This window comes from Leptopilina boulardi, unplaced genomic scaffold (genome assembly GCF_019393585.1).
Source record: "Leptopilina boulardi isolate dan_hultmark-lab unplaced genomic scaffold, ZJU_Lbou_2.1 LbouV2_248, whole genome shotgun sequence".
Lineage (NCBI taxonomy): Eukaryota > Metazoa > Arthropoda > Insecta > Hymenoptera > Figitidae > Leptopilina > Leptopilina boulardi.
In genome coordinates, this window is record NW_026137805.1 from 371,302 (window position 1) to 396,001 (window position 24,700).

Sequence of the window (24,700 nt, forward strand, 5' to 3'; positions counted from 1 at the left end):
TTGTAGAAATTTATAGAATTTTTTTACCAAATTCATAGAAATTTATAGAAATTTTATATAACTTTCTAGAAATTTATAGAATTTTCTAAAAATTAATAGAAATTTTTAGAAAATTAAAGAATTTTATACAAAATTTATAGAACTTTTTAGAAATTTATAGTATTTTCTAGAAATTTATAAAACTTTATAGAAATTTTATAGAACTTTCTAGAAATTTATAGAATTTCCTAAAAATTTATAGAAATTTTTAGAAAATTAAAGAGTTTTATACAAAATTTATATAACTTTCTAGAAATTTAAAGAATTTTCTATAAATTTATATAAATTTTCTAGAAATCTATAGATTAATTTAAAGAACTTTCTAAAAATATTATAGAATTTTCTAGAAATCTATAGAACTTTCAAGAAATTTTCTAGACTTTTTTTTAGAATGCTTTTATTTAAAGTTCTATCTTTTAAATTATAAACTAAAAAATAATAAATAAAAATATAATGTAAAAAAAATAAATTTTTTTAAAAATAGAATGCTTTTATTATGGCGTCGTAAAAAGTAATAAATAATAGAGAAAAATTTTATAGAATTGTTTAAAAGTTCATTAAAAGAAAAAACGTGAAAAAATTTATGTTTGACAAAATTAGTTACATTATTACAAATGTTTTTTTTTAATTCAAATCAAATCAAAAAGATCATGACAGTTCTGAGTATTTTTTGAAATTGATTTTTTTTTAAGGTTCAAGAAAAATTAATTTCTAAAAGCATTCAAAGTTGAATGAATCCATCCATTGTGAAATTTCAACTTTGAATTTTAAACAGTTCTACAATTTTTCTCTATTATTTATTACTTTTTACGACGCCATAATAAAAGCATTTAATTTTTAAAAAAATTTATTTTTTTTTACATTATATTTTTATTTATTATTTTTTAAACATTAAATTTTATTTTAAAATTGAAGTTTAATTTTTTGACTTTTTTTTAAGCCAACTTTCACGATTTTAGTTTATAATATTTTTGAAGATTTAAACCATTTTATAGTCATCGAAAAAGCAGAGATCGCACAATTTCCAACAATAGTGTATTTTTGAATAGGTTGCGTTAACCCAACGATTTTTTTTGGGATAAATAAAAAATATAACGACAAATAATGAATCTTAATTTAATATAATATGCAGATTTTGCAATTTATAATTATTCTTTAGGAAATTAATATAAAAATTTATACATCTATAACTTAAAAGTATACACTTGGTCTGTTTTTTTTTTTAAATTTAAAGATCAGTTATGATTAGTTCGTCAATACCCCAATCTTCATAACTGTTATCAGGTAAAAAGCGACGAATAATAATTGGAATTTTACGCTGTTTCAATTCTTTCATTGCAATTTGTAATGGATCAGTTTCACCTTCCAATTCGACCATAACTGGTGCACACATTGCAATTTGTAATGCTCGCGTTCCTAAAACTCGAGCTCTTTCATACCTGTTCCAAACAAAAAGAAAAAACAAAATTTTATTTTATTTTCAATAAATTAGAAAATTATAAATTTAAATGAAAAAAAAAATTACTTTGTCATATATTTTGTTGTTATTCGTTTTGATGTTTCAACACCGCCGGAATTTTCATCACCTCTTGATGTGAGTAATTCAAAATTTTCCCCCTCCTCTTCTTTATTCTCCAATTCAATATCATCCTCGAAATCGTCTGCGATTCTAAGGGAAAAAAAAAGATAATTTTTTTATTAAAATTACAAAATCAGAACAAATACAATCAGTGGATCTTATAAATTTTTCTGACCTTCTTTTTCGGTAATTTTATTTAATATTCTATTTTTAATTGTATTTTTCATTTATTTTTGTTTTTATTGAGAAAGAGTAAAAAAGAAACTAGTTTTTGAAGAAAACAACGGTGCTATCGAAATATTATAGTTAAATTTTAGGTTATGTCAAAATAATTAAAATTTCTAATAACTAGTTAGTCAAATTTGATTATTTTTCCACTGATAGTTACTTTTTACTAATAATTAGTTATTTTTTACTAATTGGTGAAACAAAAAGTTAAGCAAAATTTTATTAACAATTATTTTTACGTTATTTTTAAATAATTCAAATTTAGAGAGTGAGATAGTAATGGAACAATGCATGAGTATCCTTGTCGTACTTGTGGACTGATTCAATATAATATAATATAATATAATATAATACAATATTAATTATTGTTAAAATAAGAAAACTTACTCTTCGGCTTCGAACTCCTCGTCAGACATTTTTGAGGTTAGAAAATGTGATTAACAAAAAACAAATTTCTCAATATGGGAAAATCTTTATTAATACTAATGACTTATTATTGAAATAAGAAATGTAAAATTTACAATTTATTATATTCAAATAATCACGGATTATTGACAAAAATTATGAAAATTATCGCAAGCACAAATACAACCTTTTTTTTGACAAGTAACTTACGCGCTCTAGCGGAGAAATTTCGAACTAACTTTGCCGTTGCGCATGCCCCAGGGACATAGCGGGAAAATTTAAATTTCTTATTAATCAAAATTTATACTTTTTTCTAAAACGAATATAATTTTTTTATTTTTAATATTACAATGATAAATTCTTTGATTTAACTAATGAATTAAAATCTAATAATAGATAAAAATTATTTTTTAAATTCCATTTACATGTAAATAAATAAATAATAATATTTTTAATCTTTTTATTAAACGTGTGTACAATAAAAAATCTCAAAGGAACGTTATATGGTTTAATTATACAATGGGACACTTTTATTGTATTTTGAAAAATAGGATAAATAAAAATTTTTTTTTAATTATTGACATATTACAATTAGATGTTTATAATAATAAAAAGTACAGCTAAATTTGACTTAGAAATTTACAACAGGAAAAGTTATACATACGGGATTTAAAATTTTTTAATTTACTTATTATGTACATATATATTATAATAATACTCAATTTTCACTCGTCTTTAATATATAATTTTGCACTTTATTTTTTTTTATTAAAAATTAATCTAATTATCCAAAAAAATAATTATAATTAATTAAAAAAAAATTTCTATATTTTTACTTTATAAAATAATTTAAAAAAAAAAAGTAATGGAATTATTTTTTTATTTTATAAATAATAAAATTGTTCCAAATTTCTTTAACTATTAGCAATACATAAATTTTTTTGTTTAAAATTCCATTACTATTTTTTTGTGGATAAATTTTTATTTTAAACAATAAATATAATAAATTAATATATAAATAATAAAATTGTGTACAATATAAATAAATATGATTTTTTTTCCAAATTAAAAAAATTGGAAAAATTTAGTGCAATAACTGAGCGACAAATAAATATTTTTAGATTTCAGCTTTTTTTTTAGATACAAGGCACGTAAAAATATCTATATTATAATATTATTTTCAATATATTATTATTTACATAAAATCATATATATATTATATAAAATTCTACTAATATATTTTTATTTTATCTAAATACTGCGACGAATTATTTTAATTATTTTTTTCGACTAAATAAACATTTATACATACTGTAGGTATACTAATTGCAAATATTTATATATACTATTTACTAAATTTACATTAACAGCCTCTTATTTTATTTATAACAATAAAAAGTTTTTATAATAATTTCCCTAGTCGCATAATAAATATATAAAATATTACTAAACGCATAATATATTATTATTAATTTAAAAATAAACAATTTTTGAAAAAAATCCACCTCCAAAAAAATAGGTGATTATTAAATTTTTTTTAATTTAAAAATTCTTGTAATTTAAATTTTGCGATAAAATTTTTTTTATTTAAATAATATACGAGCTTAAAAATTAATTTTATGATAATAATAATAATAATAATAATAGTTAAAATTAATATAAATAATTAAAAATTATATTTGAGTTATAATTTTTTTTTTTTTTGGTTAATTAATATAAATAATATGAAGACATGGAGAGGTGGACCAATTCTCAGTAAAAAATTTATAATATTTTTTTATATACATTTACATATTACAATATATCTTATAATCGAGCATATATTTTAATCTAAATGCTTATCATTATTTATTTATTAAAAAAAAAAAAAAAATTGTCACTTGAAACAAAAAATTAGATTTTTTTTTCTAATTATAATGAATAATAATAATTACTATATTAGGCTGTTTCCACAATAGGCTCCTTATGTGTTTAAAACCGTTAGCACAGTTTGCGAATTTAATGTATGAGATAGAAAACGACACAAGATATATTTCTATCCTTTTCCATCTCATTTGTTCACAAACTACTGTGCATAAGGCTTAATATAAGGAGACTATTGTGGACGTAGCCTTATATATTAAAAAGCGAGTATTTTAGCGGCAGTGAAAAAAGTAACATAGGTTAGCTTTTTTTTTTTTTGTCTTTGGTAAGTTTGTTATCCTATTTTTGTAATTAGGAACTTATAATAGCAAAATTTACTAAAAAAAATTATACAATATATTAAGTTATTTATAAATATTATATTATTTCTGTATATTTTCACATTTGAAATTATGATTAATTTTTATAAAAATTTTAAACCTTTAAAAATAGGTTTTTATACCCAGTAAAGAAAACTAATTCAGATGAATTGAAATGAATTAACTTTTTTTTGGCAATATGTCGAATTCGTATTTGTCGCTAAAGATTCGACTTTGACATAACCTCGAAACTAAATTTTTCTGTAATTTTAATTAAACTATTTTTTATCGCAAAAGTTCTATATAATTCAATTTTTATATTTTATAATAAAATTGTTCTCAGCTCAAAATATTAAATTTTTATTTATAAATAAATTACAATGCAAATTGGATTAGTAAGCTTATTTCTAACTTTAAAAAAAAAAAAATTAATAAATATTGTTTTCTAACCTCAAAAAAAATTTATTTTTTAAAAGTTTCGATTTTATATAATATAGATATATAATAACAGTCTTCAAAGTTATATCGTATCTCTATAATGAAGAGAAACTCAAGATTCAGGTGTCTCGTTTGTGAGAGCATTTTCCTCTTCTTGCTGATCGCTCATTTCAGCCGCCGAGGGAATAGTGGCAAGAAGTCGTACTGCAAGTCTCCCAGGAGAACCCGGTGGATCAGGTTCCTGAAAAGCTAATTGCCTTGTCAATCGTGGTTTTGGTCTTGGTGGACGTTGAGTTGTTCGACAATTTAACTCGAGTGATGCACTTGACCTGGACATACGCCATGTGCTTGTACTTGCCGTTGTTCCCGATCCCGATGAATCATTACGTGATGAACTCAAATTTGAATCCTGAGATGGTTTCCTCGTTATTAACCAAGACGAAGCTCTTCTGTTAGGATCAAGTAACCTAAAGATAAAAAAAATAAAAAAAAAACCCGCAAGGAATTTAAGAAATCATTTTATACTAAGTAATAAATTACCTCAAAGGAATTCCACAATGATGTGCTTGTCTCCATGAATCGGATCTTGATGAAGAGAAATTCTCACTTGACGAAACGGAACATGCTCGTTTATGTTGTTTCTGTTGAATTTCAGCAATTTGATAAGAATACTGATCACTTCTCACGTGACGTTGTCGTTGATTTCTTGAACATGGTAAAAAAAATTTAGCACCCCACCATCTTTCATTGCATTGATTACGATTCAATATTCTCGAACCACAAACGCATTGTTGATGCTGTTGATTTTCCCTTGAATGTCTATCGACAAGACTATTATTCATATGAGCCGGTGTTTGACGATTACTAAAATTTGAACTATGTCTACATCTTCCAATTCCACGTGTTACTCTTGATTCCTCAATAGCCTTACAAATGAGGACACAATCTTTTTTAAATTGTTTCGTGAGTATGGCATATAAAAATGGATTACAACAGGAATTCAATGGTAATACAAAGACGGCAAACACCTTTGCCTGACCCAATGAAACAAGTTGAAGTCCAAATGCTGCTGTTAGTGAAAAAAATGCAATTGGCGACCAACAGAGAAAATCCGTGAATACCAACAAAGCCATTCGTTTTGCTATTCGCGAATCATTGGAATTCCATGCCTGTGAACCACGAATTGCACAGTACATTTTTAAATAACAACCCATGAGAATAAGAAAAGCAACACCGTTGATCATCATTAAAAATACAACATAGCTGAGTGATGCAGTGCCAGTTGTTTCAAATGGAAGACATATGGCAAATTTTCGATAATCCGAAACACCAAGAAGCGGTAGTGTCGCCATTGATAATGCAAATCCCCAACCAACGGTCATTATATAGCCCGCGTGTTTCAATGAAAGACGTTTATTCAAATGCATTGCATGTGTAATTGCATAGTTTCGCTCTAAAGTTATCACTGCAAGTGTATAGACACTTAATTCAGAACTTAGAACTCCTAAAAATCCCGCCAATTGACAACCAGCGGACATTTGCCACGGAATTGCGTATCTTCGAAATTCACCAAGTGTCGAGGCATCGACTACAGCCAATAAACCTGAAACAATTTTTCAGTTATCCATAAATTTAACACAAATCTCCAATTTTTATGTTACAGATATTCACCAAGGTAAATTCCCATAAAAAAATCAGCGGCTGCCAAATTACAAACGAGAAATCTAGGAACATCCATTTTGCTCCTAGAAAAAATCAACACAAACACCACGGTTCCATTTCCAAGTAGAGCAAAGAGAAAAACAACCCAAACGCCACATCGCAGTGTCCACCAATCGAATAAGTCTTCACAGGGGAGAAATGGACCTGGAAAAAATGTTTTTTTAAGAAAACTAAATCGTAAATTATTATCAAAAAAATATACTTGAAAAAAAAAAAAATACAAACCAGGTTGTGGTAAACATTGAATTTGCTGGGGATGGGTATTTTGACTTAGTGTTCGTCCATCGTGTTCCTCAAAGTAGTCATCAACGTATGAGGGCAAATTTCCCGGATAGGTAAAATCTGAACCAAAGTTATCCAGAAGTTCATTTATTTGTGATCCAAATTTGCTGCTCAAGTTATCTAGAAAAGTTTATCACTTCAGTGCTGCTTAAAAAAAAGTCTTGCTAAAAGATAACAAAACCTTTTTCTTTCTTTTTCTAACCCAAAACCAAATTATAAAGATATATATTAATGAATGTCTTCTCTTTTTTCTGAGAAATTGTTTTTTTTTTTTGTAAAAATGAAATTTTATCTTGGTTTTTTTAAATAGTGGGCTATTGCAGCATTTCAGTGTTTTGGAAGAGTGAAAGCAAAAGAGCAAGTTTAGTGTTTATAGACCACACGGAAAAAAAGAGCGAATCATAAATCACGATTGAGAAGCGACAGAAAAGAGAAAAGCACATTCATATTATATCGCTAAAATTTTCAATAGAGGAATTATTAATCTTCGATTTCATAGAGATTAATGATACAGTTAATATAAGTTATTGAATTGTTAATTTGAATTCAAATGAAATATATAATTAGAAAGTATTATTGCAAAAATAGAGAAATTTTTTTAATGGAAAATTTTTAGAGAAAAAAAAAATTTAATTTTATATATAGAAAAATTTTAAATTTAAATCTCTTTCTCGTGCGGGAAAAAATTCAATATACTCACGTAATTGAGGCCAAACGTCGGTTAAACTTGAATTCCAAAGACTCATATCAAATTCATTGTCAGTGGGAAATAGAACTGATTCTTCGACAGGAATTTTAGTGATACTTTCTTCTAATTCAATTGATAAAAATGAACAACAATGATAGGCATAAGAAAGTACCATTGTCTTGACTTTTGGAAATTTTTCCGGTGATGGAAATTCCCTTAGCGCTGGATTATTAAATGTTTTCAAATGCAATAAACCCGCGAGACCTGCTATTGGCAGTGTTGGAAATATATTATTTCCCAAGTTTCTGTAAAATTTAACAAAAAACTTTTTTTTTAGCTACAATTTCTAATAAATGGGATAAATTTTGCCATTTTTTTTTTTTTTTTATAGAAAATTACTTACAAATCTTCTAAGTGTTTAATTTCCTTAAATGCATCGGGATGAATGTATTCGATATAATTACTTTCCAAGTCTCTGAAAAAAGTTGATGACGATTAATGGTTTCTGGGGTAGTAGATTAGGAATCTAGTTTTTAAAAATTCAAAATGGCGAATCCAATATGGCGGAAATTAAATGTAAAAATATAGGGAATTTTAATAAAAAAGGGGTATATAGGGGTTTTTGGGTCGCTGATTACGAATCTGAGGTCAGTTTTCAAAAATTCAAAATGGCGGATCCAATATGGCGGAAAGTAAATGTAAAATGATTAGGGATTTTAATAAAACTGAGTATTTAGGGGTTTTTAGGGTCGCTGATTACGAATCTGAGGTCAGTTTTCAAAAATTCAAAATGGCGGATCCAATATGGCGGAAAGTAAATGTAAAAATATAGGGAATTTTAATAAAAAGGGGTATATAGGGGTTTTTGGGTCGCTGATTACGAATCTGAGGTCAGTTTTCAAAAATTCAAAATGGCGGATTCAATATGGCGGAAAGTAAATGTAAAATGATTAGGGATTTTAATAAAACTGAGTATTTAGGGGTTTTTAGGGTCGCTGATTACGAATCTGAGGTCAGTTTTCAAAAATTCAAAATGGCGGATCCAATATGGCAACCAATTATTTTTTTAAATTTAATTTATAATTTAATTTAAAAATGAATTAATTAAAAATAATTGTAAGCAAAAAAAAAACTTACAAAACTTGTAAACGTGTCAAGCCTGAGAATGCATCGTGTGGAATAATTTTTATATTATTATTTGATAAGAGCAAATCGTGAACAGCGCTGAGACCTTCGAAAGGTTTTTCATATAAAGATGAAATCATATTGCTCGTTAAATCTCTAAAAAAAAAATTGAATAACGTTAATTTAAATTTTTTATAAAATAGAATTATAATTAATTCTAACTTTAAAAATAATATTTTATTTATAATTAAAATAGAAATAATTAAAATAATTATGAAAATAATAATAATAATAATAATAATAATAATAATAATAATAATAATAATAATAATAATAATAAATTAATTAAAAATTGAAAGTAAATTGAATATTGACTAACGAAGAAAAAATTAAGTTAAAAATAATATATATAACAGTAAATATCTCACATACTTACAAAACCCGAAGGTCATGGCAGTTTTTTAAGTTGGGCACTTCCGTTAAACGATTTGATTTCAAGTCTCTAGAATGAATAAACATTTTGAAAAAACTGCGGAAAAATTATTTTTTTAATTTATTTATTATGAATTTAAATAAATAAAAATTTTATTCTTTTTTTTTTTTAATAAAAATTTCAATTAACTTACAAACTCTTAAGTTTTGGACATTGTTGGCAAAGATTTTCCGGAACAGATTGAATGTGAGCACGATCGAGTCGCAACACTTCCAAGGCTGCTGTTTCATTTAAAACGGGGAATTCAATAAGTTCCTTTACATTGGAGAAAATTCTAAAAAAGAAAACAAGTACATATATAACAAATAATCTTGAGTCACAGATTTTATTTTCGAATCTCAATGTCGAGAGAGATCGCTTGTGTTTCATTATTATTATTTTTTTTTGTCTTATATATTCTTTTTTGCTTACAATTTTCGAAGTCTTGCAAGATTCTGGAAAGTGTGCTCATGAATTTCTCTTATGGGATTTCCACGAAAATCCAGAGACACCAGGTACAAAGTATTTTGTAAATCATTCGCTTCCAGCCTCTGTATCCTATTATTTGATAACGATCTGAAAATTAAGGGCAAAAAAATTTTTTATATATAATTTCATATACCGAAAAATTTATCCACTTTTAGTAATTTTATCTTTTTTTTTCTTCTTTTTTTTCCTTTATACGATCGATTAGGAAAATTGTTTAAACTGTAATTCTTTTTTTTTTTTTTTTTTTATTTGTGAAGTAAATTTAGTGATTACTTACAAGTCTTCTAAAAATGGCAGTAATGCAATTGCCTTTGGAATCTCTAGTAACTCGTTGTCATCAAGTTCTCTACAAAAGGAAACATCGTTTTTCTTTTTCGAATGAATATAAAAAAAAAAAAATTTCTTCTAACTCTTGAATTTTGGTGTAATATTTTCCAAAAAAAAAATAGAATTCTTTTTTTTTTCTTTAAGGGCGAAATAAAATAAAATACTTACAGGATTTTGAGATTTGTTAGATTTGTAAATGCATTGACATCAATGTATCTGAGATGGTTGCGTCGAAGTAACCTGAAATACCTCTCATACATATTAAATTGTCTTTTCCTTTTTTGTCCCTATTTACTTTAAGAACTACATTGCTATCGTCTTATGTAATACACAATCATCAATCTTTTCCACGAATTTTCCAATTTCAACCATTTTTTTTTTCGCTTCTTTATATTTATATCAAATTTGTTCTTTTTTTCCCAACTTTCAAAAGATTCAAATCGCGTGCCTCCATTTATATAAATCTTCTAATTTTATTTTTTTTTTTCGATAACAGAAAATATCTCTCATCGACAAAAAAACAAAAAAAAATCAAATTAAATAATAGGGGAAAAAAGTAGAAAAAAAAGGGAAAAAATACTTACAAAATTTCCAAACTGGAAAAATGTTGAAAAGCATTTATTGGAATGTGCGTTATATTGTTGTTCATTAAGTCACTGAAACAGAAAATAAAAATAATTAAACTATTTTTTCATTATCTTAAAATTATTGCATATAAAAAATTAATTAATTTTTATTATTTTCAATAATAATAATAATATAATAATATAAATTTAATAATTTTGAAAAGCCATATAATTTAATTTAGTAGGTAAATGATATTAACCAGTATTTGGCCTAATGGCTAATATAATAATATAATAATAATAATAATAATAATAATAATAATAATAATAATAATAATAATAATAATAATAATAATAATAATAATAATTTTAAAGAAGAATGTATATTTAATGAGTAACAATCGATTTATTAAAATTATTATAATACATATTCAATCAATGAAGAAAAAACAATAGAAGAAGAAAGAGAAAGTGAGAAGTAATCCAGAGCAGTTTATTCAAAGCTATATATATATATATATATATGTATACGTAATTTCCGATCATAATGATCGTGGAACGTGAAATTCCACTCAAGATCGCGCCAGTTAATTTATCGCCTCCGGCCAGGAGTCAATTTAAAATTCCTCTTCCTGAATAAGAAACACTTAATCCTTAAACAGTCCCCGATAATCTGATCGTACACGTGAAAATTTTAATTCTCTTCTTCAACTCAATTAAATGTAATTGCTCTTTAATTTAATTTTACCCAGATTAAAGTTCCTTATCCTATTTTAATTTCCATTTCTTAAATTGAAACATCATTCAGTCGTGTCGTGCGTTTATAAAATATATATATATAAACTATTTTTGCAAATTATAACAAAAACAGAAACATTTTTTTTATCCAAAAAATACTAATTTAATAATAATAACAATAATTTAATATTATAAATAAATAATAAGATTAAAATTAATAAAAAATAATATAGAAATAAAAAAGACTATAGAAAAACTGGATAAATAAAAATAAATAGGAAAAAGGAAGGAAAAAGTAGGAAAAAGTAGAAAAATAAAGATAAAATAAAGAAAACTAAATAAAGAGTGTATAAAATATAAAAGGGAAAAAAATAAAAGAAAACTAGGAACAAAAAGGAAGAAAAAAAAATTAAGAATAAGATGAAAGGGAAAAAATAAATTACCGCACAGAATAAAAATGGTACGAGAGAACAAAATTTTCAAGTTACTTTATACATTTACTACTGACAATACGGATTTTGCTTTTTTTGAAAAAACAAAAAAAAACAAAAAAAAGAAAAAGTAATATTAAAGTAGATATAAAGAATGAGCATCAATTTTTGTATATATATATAACACACGTGCTGGCGAATTTCTTGGCTGGTTTTAACGTGTGTATTCCATCTGAAATAATTCCCTATGTCACACTGACTGCGTGCGCGCGAAAGAGAGAAATTTTTATTCATGAAAATTCACAAAAAAAAAAATAAAAAAAAAAACTTCGACTTTATACCAAAAAGCAAAAGAGCTTCTATATAAACATCGAGATTTATTATATAGCCTCCTAGCCGAATATGTGCGAATTTTAAATCCTCTCTACAAAACGTAAACGAGAAATTATCTTCACATAACAGAAAAAAAGAGGATCTTTCTTTTTTTTTTTTTTTTTTTTTAAACAAAACTTTTTTTCCCTCGCAATTTTAATGAAATCTGAAAGTTTACTCTGACAGTGAAGATGAATTTATAGATTCGTTAAAGAAATTCAATGTGTTATATATAAATCATCAAAAAGTCTCCACCAAACTGAATTATGGCCACTAATTTCATTTTATTACAGAAACATAACTATCAATTATATTCACGCAAAATAATATGAAATGTTGGAAAAATTTCTGTCATAATTAGGAAAATTACGTTAAAATATTTTCAAAAAGAGAAAAATTTGTTAAAATTTTTTTTTTGATAAAAGAATTATATTTTTAATTTTAATTAAAAATAATTTATTTATTTATAAATTTTTATATAAATATTTGTATTGTAAATATTAGTATTTACATAGTATAATAATTATTATATATGGTTATTATATTTGAATAGAATTATTAATGTTTTCTTTGGAACTATCAAATAATTATCGAAGTAATCATGAAATGATACGGCACAATTCAATCTTCGGAATCAAATTTCAAAAGTCAATGACATGATGAAATTTAAATTGTTAATTTTTATCGCGACATAAAGTGTCTTATATATATACATATACATTGTAATTTTTTTTTCTTTCTTGAATCACTCTTTTGTTAAAGAGAGAATTTGACCCTCAAATTTCCCCGAGGCTTACTTATGTGAATTGAATGAAATTAAAAAAGAAGTCAAGAGAAGATGACGCTCCACGAGAAAAGGGAGCTTAGGGGCAAAAAATTTAAAGTTATGTTTGTGATTTTTAGATTGAAAATGGCAATACCAAAGTCAAAAGTGGAAAAAGGAGTAAAGAATCAACTTCCATTTGATTCAGTTCCAGAAGACTGAAGAATCCCGTTATGGAATGTTTTGGAAAACTTCAGGAATTCAAAATCAACAATGTTACAGTATCAATAATTTTTTTTTTTTAATAATCTTCTAAAAGGTTTTTTTGAAAACTAGAAAAGACATTTTTACAAAATGAACTGAATCAACAAGAATTATTTTTTATTACCAACAATAGTTTCATAGAAGCAAAAGGGTTTTTTTGAAAACTAGAAAAGACAATTTCGAAATTCAGAACTAAATGTTCAATTATTTACAATGGTTATTTCAACCAATAATTACTGTGTAGATTGTAGTAGTATTGCATGGGGTAATTGGTACAATAAATAGTAGTTGCATGAGGTGATTGTTTCAATAAATATTAGTTATTGCATGTGATCTTTGATGAAAGTTTCCGATTGATACAGTTTAATCAGTTTTTATCCGAATCTAAAAAACTGCAAAAAAATTCTTTCCAAGTTCAGAATTGAACATTAAATTGTTAATTGTTTTAATTAACATTCCAATGCCAAATTTTAATAAATCGGTTAAAATTATAGAAACTGTTTGAAATAACTTAAAAAAGGATTCTTTATTAAACCGCAGATTATAATAAGGAAAGAATTTTTTTAAATACAAAAATTTTAATTCGTATCGTAACTGATTAAATAAAGAAATGTTTCTTAAATACAACAAAATTGATTCAATATCAATTGAAAAATTTTCATCAGGATTATTGCAAAATTTTTAAATATTTTTTTTAATATTGCACTAACAGAAATAGATAAAATTTATTTTATATATAAATTCATTTCTTTTTTATAAAATTTAAGTAGGTGACCGTCCTCGCATGGTTATAAAGAAAAGGAGCAAAAGAGTGAAAGCACATTTCACTCTCAACTTGTTCTATCCCGTGTGGTTCACTCTACTTCTGTGATTGCATTCACAAATGGCTCCCATGAACATACTTTTTCTACTTACACAAACGTTTCAAAAGAGTACTATAATCGTGCAAACGGGTCTCATTTATTTTCATATTTGAAACCGTGTACAAGAGCAAAGTAGCATATAGGGGGTGAAATTTATTCTTTCCGGGGGTTTTTTTATATACACTGAAGTTCATAATCGTGCCTCGTTGGTCTTTAAAATGTCCATAGAGTCATTATTATATATACTTATTCCTAATCCGTAAATCTAAAATATTAGAACCTAAAAAATTCTTGTCAATTTTTATTTTGCAATATTAATTACCCAAACTTGTATAAAAATGATAAAATGTAAAAAAATTATAAATAATGTATAAATAATAATATAAAAATTGTAAATTAGAGAAAATTATAAATAATTATTTGGCCTAGGGCGATTTAAACACAACATCCGCCCCTGAATGTAAGTGAAATATTTAAAAACAATTTTCACAATTTTAAAATTGTCCATAATAATTTTGGAATTATTACCGCCTTTATACATACATTCCGAGCTGTTTGTTTACATTTTGAAATACAAAAGGTGCCTTAACTGTTAACCGCATGTAGATATAAAATCCCATTCAATTAGTTGCAATTCATCTACTGATGGATAAACGTGAGTGTCTTAAAAGAAAAAATTGGTTTTATTAAACGCTTTTTTTATCGTCCTTTATGTAATATTTGAATAGAGAATAGCTTCGTGTAGTGTTCGATATTCCTTTAGCTCGCGAACGAAAAAGTGTTAGATAACTTTCTTTGATTGTGTAATTTTTTTTTTGTTCCGGAAGTGTTCGAAATTCTTAAAATCGCGATCGTTTTAAATTTTTAGAAAAGTATTTTGTTTCTCAATTTAAAAAACGTGATTTCGGGAGTGTTCGAAATATTTTAAATTGCGTGTGTTTTTTTTTTTTTTTTGACAGCAGCCATTATAGAGCAGCGACAACGGTTGCTTCAAAGGTTAGTGATTTTTTTTTATAAATAATTCTTTTTCTACTAAAAAATGTAATTTTTTTTTACAAAAAAAGTTGGTAGGATTCTAAATCTCGCGAAATTATTTTCTAAAAAGTAAAATAAATTTTATGTATTTCTGTTCGTGCAATATTTAAAAAAATATTAAAAATGTTGCAATAATCCTAATGAAAATTTTTCAATTGATAATCAATTTTGTTATATTTAAGAAACATTTCTTTATTTAATCAGTTACGATACGAATTAAAATTTTTGTATTTAAAAAAATTCTTTCCTTATTATAATCTGCGGTTTAATAAAGAATCCTTTTTTAAGTTATTTTAAACAGTTTCTATAATTTTAACCGATTTATTAAAATTTGTCATTGGAATAAAATTCTGAATTTGGAAAGAATTTTTTGATGCGGGTTTTTAGATTCGGATAAAAACTGATTGAACTGTATCAATCCGAAACTTTGATCAAAGATCACATGCAATAACTAATATTTATTGAAACAATCACCTCATGCAACTACTATTTATTCTACCAATTACCCCATGCAATACTACTACTATCTACACAGTAATTATCGGTTGAAATAACCATTATTGTAAATAATTGTTGAACATTTAGTTCTGAATTTTGAAATTGTCTTTTCTAGTTTTCAAAAAACCCTTTTACTTCTATGAAACCATTGTTAGTAATAAAAAATAATTCTTGTTGATTTAGTTCATTTTGTAAAAATGTCTTTTCTAGTTTTCAAAAAAACCTTTTAGAAGATTGTAAAAAAAAACTATTGATCCTGTAACATTGTTGGTTTTGAATTTCTCAAGTTTTCCAAAACATTCCGGGATTCTTCAGTCTTCTGGAATTAAACCAAAAGGAAGTTTATTCTTTAATCCTTTTTCCACTCTTGACTTTGTTTGCCTTTTTTTTAATTTTCCAAATTTCGATGAAGTACGAAGTCGTTGCAGCCATGACATATTACATAGGTTATGTTGCGCTTTTCTACGTAGTAACTCTTTCCCTAAGGACAAAAAAATATAAATTTTTGAGTATATACTTTTTTTCCCGCACCACTTTGGTTTTTCGATGAGTAAATAGTACTGACGCCGGGAGGAAAAAAGAAAAATTGCGAGGGATATAATAAATTCAAGACGCGTGAGAGTCCATAACCGTTCTTAATAATATAGTCCAAAAATTGAAGTGATTTATCGATGATGAAAAATAATAATAATGGCAAAGTATAAAAGAAAAGCTCGCGGCGACTCAATTTTTCAGTATTACATGAAAAATGATTAGACATTCTTTGCGCGCGAGCGTCTTTATTCCACACTGGTTGGGGAGGGAAAGGGGATATTTACAACTGAAAACATATATACATATATATGTGTTATGTTTTACATCTTTTTCGGATCCTTAAAAGACGTTAACATATTCCACATATATACAAAAATAAATAATATATATAAACTGCGGAGATTTTTAAAGAGAACGAGACTCATCGTCGTCTTTCGGTCGCTTGCATTTCGCATTTTTATGGAATGCAGAGGATCAGGTAATAAGGTCATGTCCATAAAAATACTATTGACGGCGAACATGAGGATTCTCTCTCTCTCTATATCTGTTTTGAAAATCTCCCCAAAAAACAGCCGATAAATGCAAATTAAACAAATTTTCTTAAAATAAAAAGGTATTTTTTGTAAATTAATAATTTTTTTTTAATAAAAATTTTTCCGAAATGGAAAATAGAAATTTTTTTTTTCAAAATATTTCAATTGAGAAAGAAAAAAAAAATATTTTTTTATATTTTTTAACGAATTTACGAGACAACTTTGTATATTGACTATTATAGAATGTAAAAGAGACTTTCGCGCAAAATTATACAATTTCTATTGTTTCTTTTCGAGGGATCCTTGAAGTAAACCTATTAAATTTCTGCGCGGAATACAATATATATATATACCTTGCGGGTGGAATTTTATGACTTGTGTGTAAAAAGTACTGAATTGTGCGGGTAATTAGAATTCAGGGCCACTTTAACACAGAAACTTGCATTCTCCAAAGAATCCGTGCAGGAAATTGTATATATATACATGTGTAAAAGTGCTTGTGACCTTTTTTTGTTAAACAATTTCTTTGGTGAGAAAATTTTCTCTATCTCTCTAAATATATATATATATATATATAAAATGTTTGCGGTAGAAAAGTAGTAGTAGAGTCGTCTCTCGCGAAGAAACAAGAGACAATTGTCGAAAAATTATGCGACTCATGGAAACTTGAGGATAAACACATTTCCTCTTTTCTTTTTTTTTTGTTTCTTTTAAGCAAAAAGCAAGAAATGCTTTCTAGTAATTTATTTCCTAACATAAAACATTAAATTTTGTTTTTAATTTTAATAAATATAGTACTAAAAATTATTAATGACTCTTTTCCCAAACCATTTTCTCCCTATAGGGTTAAAAAGGCCCATTTTAATCCCGAGAATTTGAAAACGCTCGTTTCACTTCTTCCACTATTTTAATTAATTGTTATTATATTATCATTGTTATATTATTATTATTATTATAAATGTTACATTATATAATAACAATAATAATAAGAATATTGTTGTTATTATTTATTTTTATATTAGCTACGTAGATTAAAAAAATGTGATACCAAATTTCGTAAAACGCTAAAAATGAAATTGAACAAAATTGTCGGCATTATATATATTAGTAAAAGTTTTGCGTCGAGTCACACATATATATTTAATGAATAATTGAGAAATTGCGTGTAATTTCGAGTGAGGCAATTTTTGATGAAATTATAAAAGAGTTTTACTTTTAAAATAAAATAAAAATAAAAATAAAAAAAAAACTGAACGACCTGAAAAACACAACGAGAGAAGCAAATCTTGATCACATGCGGCAAAGCGACGATCCCATAATTTTTCGGGTAAAATCATATAATGCTTCTGGTTTATTAATCGCTGTCAAGTTTTGCGAGAGTTGCTATATATATACATACATATATACATGAATCCATTTCAATTGCCAGCAATTTCATTTATATTCTCCGAATATCATTCTCTACGAGAAAGAGAGACGACAATAAACGACGCGCGTTCTATTGCGCGCGCGCGCGCTCTCAAATTGCGTAAATCTTTTGAAAAATTTGCCAATATACCTTCATTTGATATTTTATGCTATATATATATATATTGTTAGGCGCGTAATATGTATATATGTATACAGTATGAAGAAAGGCGAATAAACGAGGCAATAATTTATCAATAAAATCAAAAAGTTCTTTTTTTTCAATTATATATGATAATAATAAACGAATGTGTAATCTTGTGTGTTAAATTGCACAGATTTTAACGGGTAATTGGGACAAATATTATTATTTATTTTTATTTTTTATTTACAGATAAAGTGGACCTTAATTTTATTTTAAGGAAAAAGGGGAAAGTGGACAATACAGTGAATCATTGGTTTATACAGTGGGTCATTTCAGTTTTTTGGAAAAAGAATTAAAAAAAAAGAATTCTATCAAACTTTTCATATAAATAAATGGACATTGGTAAACTTCACTTATATTTAGAGTTTGGTGGAGTTTTTTTTTTATATCATTTTTCAAATAACTGAAATGGTCCACTGTAAACCACTGATCCACTGTTACCCACTCTCCCTTACACTGCAAAAAGAAGTATCTTATTTTAAGATGTTTTGGTAGCATTTAGATGTTTAAAATGTCTTAATGTCTTAAAAACGCTACCAAAACATCTTAAAATAAGATACTTCTTTTTGCAGTGTATATGTAATAATATACTTCTAATATAATATAATTATATATAGAAAAATGCGAATATTTTCAAGTACCAAAAGATAGAAAAAAATTTTTTTAAAAATATTTTAATTCAATTTTTCTTTTATTTATAAAGTGAAAAAAAATTATGACATTATCTAAACGAGTAAACGCGCGGATTTAGAGGGTGAAAGAAAAATAAAGAAAGAATAAGAAAATAGCAAAGAGTTTTAATTAATAAAAGAACTCAAGACACGTCTCTCGTTCATTTGTAGTTTCTCTCTTAAAAAGAAAAGAAAAAAAAAAGAAAAGAAAAATTAATTATTTCAGTTAGGATTGTAAACGACGGCAAAAGTTCGTGCTAAACTTGTATTAAGACAGTGATTAATGATCTTGGTATCATAAATTTTAATGAACAATTGATCTTACGTGAATGCATAAAAGGAAAAAGACTTTCATATATATATATGCATATTATTGTATATGCGTGTAGTAATTATAGTCAATTCTTTTTTTTTAGTCTTAGAAATGCCATCTGACATACTCGAAATAGTGTATATAACATACTTTAAATATCTTGGGTTTAAAAAAATCATTTTACTCCCTAAGGTTGAAAATGCATTCATATTTCCCCAAGAGAGTAAAATTGCCTGAAACAGCGAAAGATTTTACTAGAATAGCAAAAGATTTAACTGAAACAAGTAAAACTTTTGCTACTACAGTGAAACGTTTCACTGTTCCAAATAAATCATTTCTCTCGTGTAATAGAAATATTTCAAAAATTAATTTTAAATTCAAAATTAAATTAAATTTAAAATTCGATTTTGAAAAAAAATACATAAACTACTATACCGAGAAGAAGTGTTAATTATAAACATTAAAAATGAAAGAAAATATTTAAAAAATAAAAATAAGTAAAAAAAAAAATAATTGAGAAAAAAATATAATTTAATTATGAAGTTTTCATTGTTTATTTCTCTTGACTTTAATTAATTTTGCAAGCAACTCTCGTGTGCACTTCTCGAAGGTGCACACTTAATGCTAAAGGGATAAGAAAATGGTCGTTGTTGGAACTCAATTATACGGAACGTATCTTTCATCTTTAACAGGTTTATTTCAGAAGCATATACATAATATATACAGTATATATATATATTGTAAAATTTCTCTAGAATTTAAACATTTACATTTTTTTTCTCTTTTTTAATACATAAAAAAAATTGAAATAAAATAATAATAATAATAATAAAATATTATAGACAAATGAAAAATATAGAAAAAAATATTTTTTGACTCGTTGCAAAAAGATTGAAAAAAAAAAATTATACAAAAAATTATTTTTAGTTTATATATTAAGAATAAAAGAATCTTTTTTTGAAGGAGGTTGAGAAAATTTTTTTTTTATTGGTCGCAATAAATTCAATTAATGTCAATAACATTGGACTATAGCCAATGCGCTCGGTGATCTCCCGGGAATTTTCACAATATATATATGAAGGAGATACCAAGAAAAATATTTTCTTGATATAGTTTGTCTACCTGCGCGAATTATAGAGTGAGCTCAGATTTTACGCTCCTCATTTTTATTCTATTATACTATTCCGTATGGTAAAATTTACAAAAAAAAAAAATATGTTCCAATTTGGTAAAAAGGAAAACTTATTTTCCAATAAAAATAAATAAGGAAATAAAAAAGGATAAAAATAAGAAGTAAAAAACAAAAAATGAAAAAGAAAAAATAGATGAAGGGATAATAAATGAAATTGTAAAACAGAAGTTAAGAAAAAATAAATAACTAATTTCGGAACTTAATTAACGAATAATCGATGGCAAATCAGATTTTTCTGTTATTACACATTTTCATTCTACGAGAAAGATATCCGGTTCGTGTATCGAGAATCGTGAGACAACATATTATTTAGATGAGAAAATTGATTAGAAGAAGTAGGTTAATTAACGGTATACACGTAAGAAAACAATACTAACATTTGAAATAAAAAAATAATTATTAACAGATTTTTGCAAATTTAAAAAAAAAATTTAATACAATAAAAAAAATATATATATATAAAGTGTAATAACGGAAAAATATATTTCGCCAACATGAAAAAAAAATGATTTCATCTCTCTAAATCTGAATTAGTAAAATTTTTTACTAATTTGAATTAGTGACTCACTTTTTGCTTCTGAATTAGTAAAATTTTACTAATTTTTAGTAACTTTTACTAACAATTAGTAAAATTTAACTAATTCAGAATCAAAAAGTGAGTCACTAATTCAAATTAGTAAACATTTTTACTAATTCAAATTTAGAGAGATTACAATTTTTAAGAAACTTTAAAAAACTAAAGTTAATTTATAAATAACTTGTTTACGATTTAGTTTTCCAATAACACACTTTTGTATATAACTAATCCTTTTCTAACTTTTGTCTTTCGGCAAAATATAAGAAAAAGTGTTAGGTAAAACTAATTTAGATTAGCAATATTATATAGGTTTGCGTCTTGTTTCATTTTTAAGTATTACTTTCACTAATAAGATTTACGATTTAGTTTTCATTAAAAAACATTTTCCTTCAAGAAATATAAATGAAAGAAAATGAAGGAAAAAAAAGAACCTGGCAAAGAAATTCAAAAAAAAAAAAAATTAATGGAATTGTGGTAAATTTCATACAATAATGAAATTAATTCTAAGACATAAACCAGAGACACGAATTTAACGGAGCAAGCATTTCCGAGCAAGGACGTGGAAACTTTGTAGCTGATATGCAATAACGACTTAGCGCTCATCGGGCATAAATTATTATCTTGTCTCATCTCTTTAGTATATATATATAACGACTATATAAACTAAGATATTCCTTTAATTTCCCAAAAAGTTTCCAAAATCCACAGATTATAAAATTTACGAGAGAGAGAGTATTCTGCCAAAAAAAGTGAATTTTTTCTTTCAAAAACGAAAATCAATTAATTTTAAGTAATTACATTGCCATATAATAATATTAATATATATGGAAGAAAAAAAAAATTCTCATCTGTGAAATTGGCTCATTTATCACAGAACATGTCAATTTGGTAAAAGAGAGCCAATACACAGCCTCCGTTTCTCTCTTTCTCTTTCTCTTAGATGAAGTACTTTGGAGGATTCAGTATTCGTTTGTGTTGATTAGTCAAAGTTTGTTAAACTCTACAAGGGTGGAAATTGTTGAACTTTGTCAAAGTTTACAGCTCAACGAAATGAGAATTTCCATTTTAACCATTAACAAAGAGTTCCTCGAGTTTTAATTAAAATCAATTTTCCCTAAAACTTACTTTTTATATTTTCGCGTAATTATAAATAAAAAAGAATAGTAAAGCTATTTAAAAAAAAATTCTTTAAAATATAAAGAAAAAAAAATAAACTTTGTCAAGTTTCGAAATATGTAGATTATTTTTAGAAAATTTCGTTTTTAATCAACTGGCGAATTCTTTCTTTCTTGCACAACGAGAGAGCATTTATTTTAATCCGCACAGTTTAATGAAAATTCCGCATTTAAATGAAGTGTATATGCGTGAATAAAAATTTTCATTTTAAGAATATCAAAAATTATTCATTTTTATTAAAAAATGAAAATATGAAAAAAAAGAATTTTAGTAATAAATGATTTGGTTTTTATAAGTAATATAAAAAGGAGAGGGTTATAATTAAGTTTTATTTTCTTTTTTTTTTACAAAATCTTAGATAAAAAGTCATACGATGTTTACGCCATATACACGAGTTGCTATATAGAAGTTACTACTCCCAATGTTGAAGATCCCGGCTGATAAATTATCCCAAGAACCCCTAAAGACTCTTATCGGTCTCGCGTGTTTCCTCCCACAGGTATTCATTCCCAAAGATACAGATGTTTCTCGCCAAAAAGTCTCTCTATGTGTTAACAAAACACAAATACATATAAAAAAAAACACCCTCCCATCAACTTTTTTTTCCACACAACAGACAACTTTGTTATTTTCTTTCAGATTTATGTGAAAATCGCAGACTTTTCTGTACATCAAGCTAAATTGCACAAATGGAGAAAAAAATTCCCAAAAATAGTTTATCGTTTCATAAAATTTTTTTTCTACTTTTCTATAAAATATCATCCTCATTTTGCGATCAATTAGAATTTTGAGGTTATGTCTTTATAATCAATGAAATTAAATTTTTATTAATGAGAAATATTTCTCGAAAACGAAAAACAAAAAAAAAATTAAATCACAATTACTGAAACAGAAAAGAGACGCAATATTATCAAGAAATTAATTATTTTCCATACGGAAAAGGAAATGGAAGCATTTTGGCTCTCTCTATGGAGGCTAATAATTTTATTTAAGGCACCATTTTATTGCCATATAGTCAAGACACGACTCTAGAAATATACGATTATTGCCGAAAACGTAGAAAAAACAATGGTATAAATTCACTCAAGTTTGTCGCCGCGGATTTAAATTAACCTCGCATTTTTTTCTCTCGTGTGTGTATAATTAGAACGTTATACTTTTTCATATAGAGAAAAATTATTTTGCCACGCAATGAAAATAAATGAAAACATAAAAAAATTAACTTATTAGATAAAAATTTTTTGCTAATATTAATTTCCCAACCCTGGTGTATAATTTTATTGTAAATACAGCCTAAACAGTTATAACAGTTCTGAGAATTACGACCACAGCTTAGCTATATTTAAGTAGGGTCGTCATGGTAACGTATAGGAGTGAGAGAAATAAAGAATGTTTTTTATTTCACTCACTCTTATACGTTATCATGACAACCGTATTTAAATAGCTGAGTTGTGGTCGTAGCCTTATTGTTGGACAAAATTTCAAAGCTACCCATCTCTGCTTTAAATGAATATAGTTTGTGTTCTTCTTTCCCAACCCTGTTTATTTACATATCTCAGTGGTCACTTCTTGCAACTTTACCATTATTTATTGTATAAGTTCACAAACATTATTATTATTATTATTATTATTATTATTCATAGTTTATATACCTTTCGGCTTTTGAACGTTATTATTATTATTATTACTATCGACAAATATTAATATAATATTATATTATATTTGTCAATATAGGGGAAATACCTGAGTAATATCGGACCACTCTCATTATTTATTGTATTTTCAATGGAACAACGATTGACAGAAAAATTGCAACAGCACAACGATTGAAAATTCAATGAAAGTGTAATCTAAAAAAATATGTGAACTTACTATATAATTGAAAATTCAATTCATTACACGAAATGTGTAAAAGTCAACTATGATATGAAAATTTTAACGTAATTTACCGGTTTTTTTTCTTTTGAACTTCTAACAAGTGGTTATAGTGAAATTTTTTCCTAACCAAAGTTATGTTAATTTAAACAATATTTTATTTATTTTTACAAAATAATATAAATGTAATATAGAAATAATTTTATTTTATCAATCTCAAAACTTGCTTGAATACGTGCAAGGAACAACGTGAATGAAATATATTTTAAGGTTATGTAAATCATAAATTAAAAAAATTACAGAAATAATTTTATTTCATTAATCTCAAAACTTGAATACGTGCAAGGAAAAACGTGAATTAAATTTATTTTAAGGTTATGTAGCATAAATTTCAAAAATTACTAAATATATAAAATTGCATGAGTTAATAATCGATTTACGGTTTTTTTCTTTTAATTTTTCCCCCACTTTCTTAAGATTTCCTAAAGATTTATTTGAAATGTTCGGAATATTTAATTATGCAATGTTTAGTGAAAATTGTGTAAAGATTAAAATGTCCCACTTGAATAAATGTTTAGCGCGAAACTTTTCTGAACATTTATTAAAATCGGGACATTTAAATCTTTACACAATTTTTACTCAACATTGCAATTAAATATTCCGAACATTTC

General features: G+C 25.5%; 2 protein-coding genes across 4 annotated transcripts in view; both read right to left on the bottom strand.

Moving 5' to 3' along the window:
* Positions 1-1,141: 1,141 nt before the first annotated feature.
* LOC127280458 (DNA-directed RNA polymerases I, II, and III subunit RPABC2) lies at positions 1,142-2,479 on the bottom strand. Its single transcript, XM_051303440.1, has 3 exons — positions 2,234-2,479; positions 1,565-1,708; positions 1,142-1,478 (listed from the first exon to the last, which is right to left on the bottom strand). Exons 1-3 carry the CDS (start codon positions 2,260-2,262, stop codon positions 1,268-1,270), a joined length of 384 nt encoding a protein of 127 aa, XP_051159397.1. The 5' UTR covers positions 2,263-2,479; the 3' UTR covers positions 1,142-1,267.
* A 1,488-nt stretch (positions 2,480-3,967) lies between these two features.
* LOC127280454 (follicle-stimulating hormone receptor) overlaps positions 3,968-24,700 on the bottom strand; it is a 34,883-nt gene continuing 14,150 nt past the window's right edge. The window contains exons 2-14 of one of the 3 annotated variants that reach the window (XM_051303431.1): positions 10,601-10,672; positions 10,185-10,256; positions 9,967-10,035; positions 9,633-9,776; positions 9,355-9,495; positions 9,165-9,230; positions 8,741-8,884; positions 8,007-8,078; positions 7,616-7,908; positions 6,859-6,975; positions 6,583-6,777; positions 5,452-6,514; positions 3,968-5,378 (exon numbers count right to left, since the gene is read on the bottom strand). In XM_051303431.1, the coding sequence (XP_051159388.1) occupies positions 5,024-5,378; positions 5,452-6,514; positions 6,583-6,777; positions 6,859-6,975; positions 7,616-7,908; positions 8,007-8,078; positions 8,741-8,884; positions 9,165-9,230; positions 9,355-9,495; positions 9,633-9,776; positions 9,967-10,035; positions 10,185-10,256; positions 10,601-10,672 (2,803 nt within the window). In that variant the 3' untranslated portion in view covers positions 3,968-5,023. Of the gene's footprint in view, positions 5,379-5,451; positions 6,515-6,582; positions 6,778-6,858; positions 7,036-7,615; positions 7,909-8,006; positions 8,079-8,740; positions 8,885-9,164; positions 9,231-9,354; positions 9,496-9,632; positions 9,777-9,966; positions 10,036-10,184; positions 10,257-10,600; positions 10,673-24,700 lie in introns of all 3 variants that reach the window. The other 2 variants (XM_051303430.1, XM_051303429.1) reach the window with 2 other exon arrangements.

Bases quoted from the DNA above. Each gene is read 5' to 3' on its own strand.
- LOC127280458 (XM_051303440.1), bottom strand. From the start codon at position 2,262: ATGTCTGACGAGGAGTTCGAAGCCGAAGA. The intron at 1,709-2,233 runs GTAAGTTTTCTT...TTTTTCCCTTAG, and splicing joins GAGGAGTTCGAAGCCGAAGA to AATCGCAGACGATTTCGAGG. The intron at 1,479-1,564 runs GTAATTTTTTTT...TGTTTGGAACAG, and splicing joins ACAACAAAATATATGACAAA to GTATGAAAGAGCTCGAGTTT.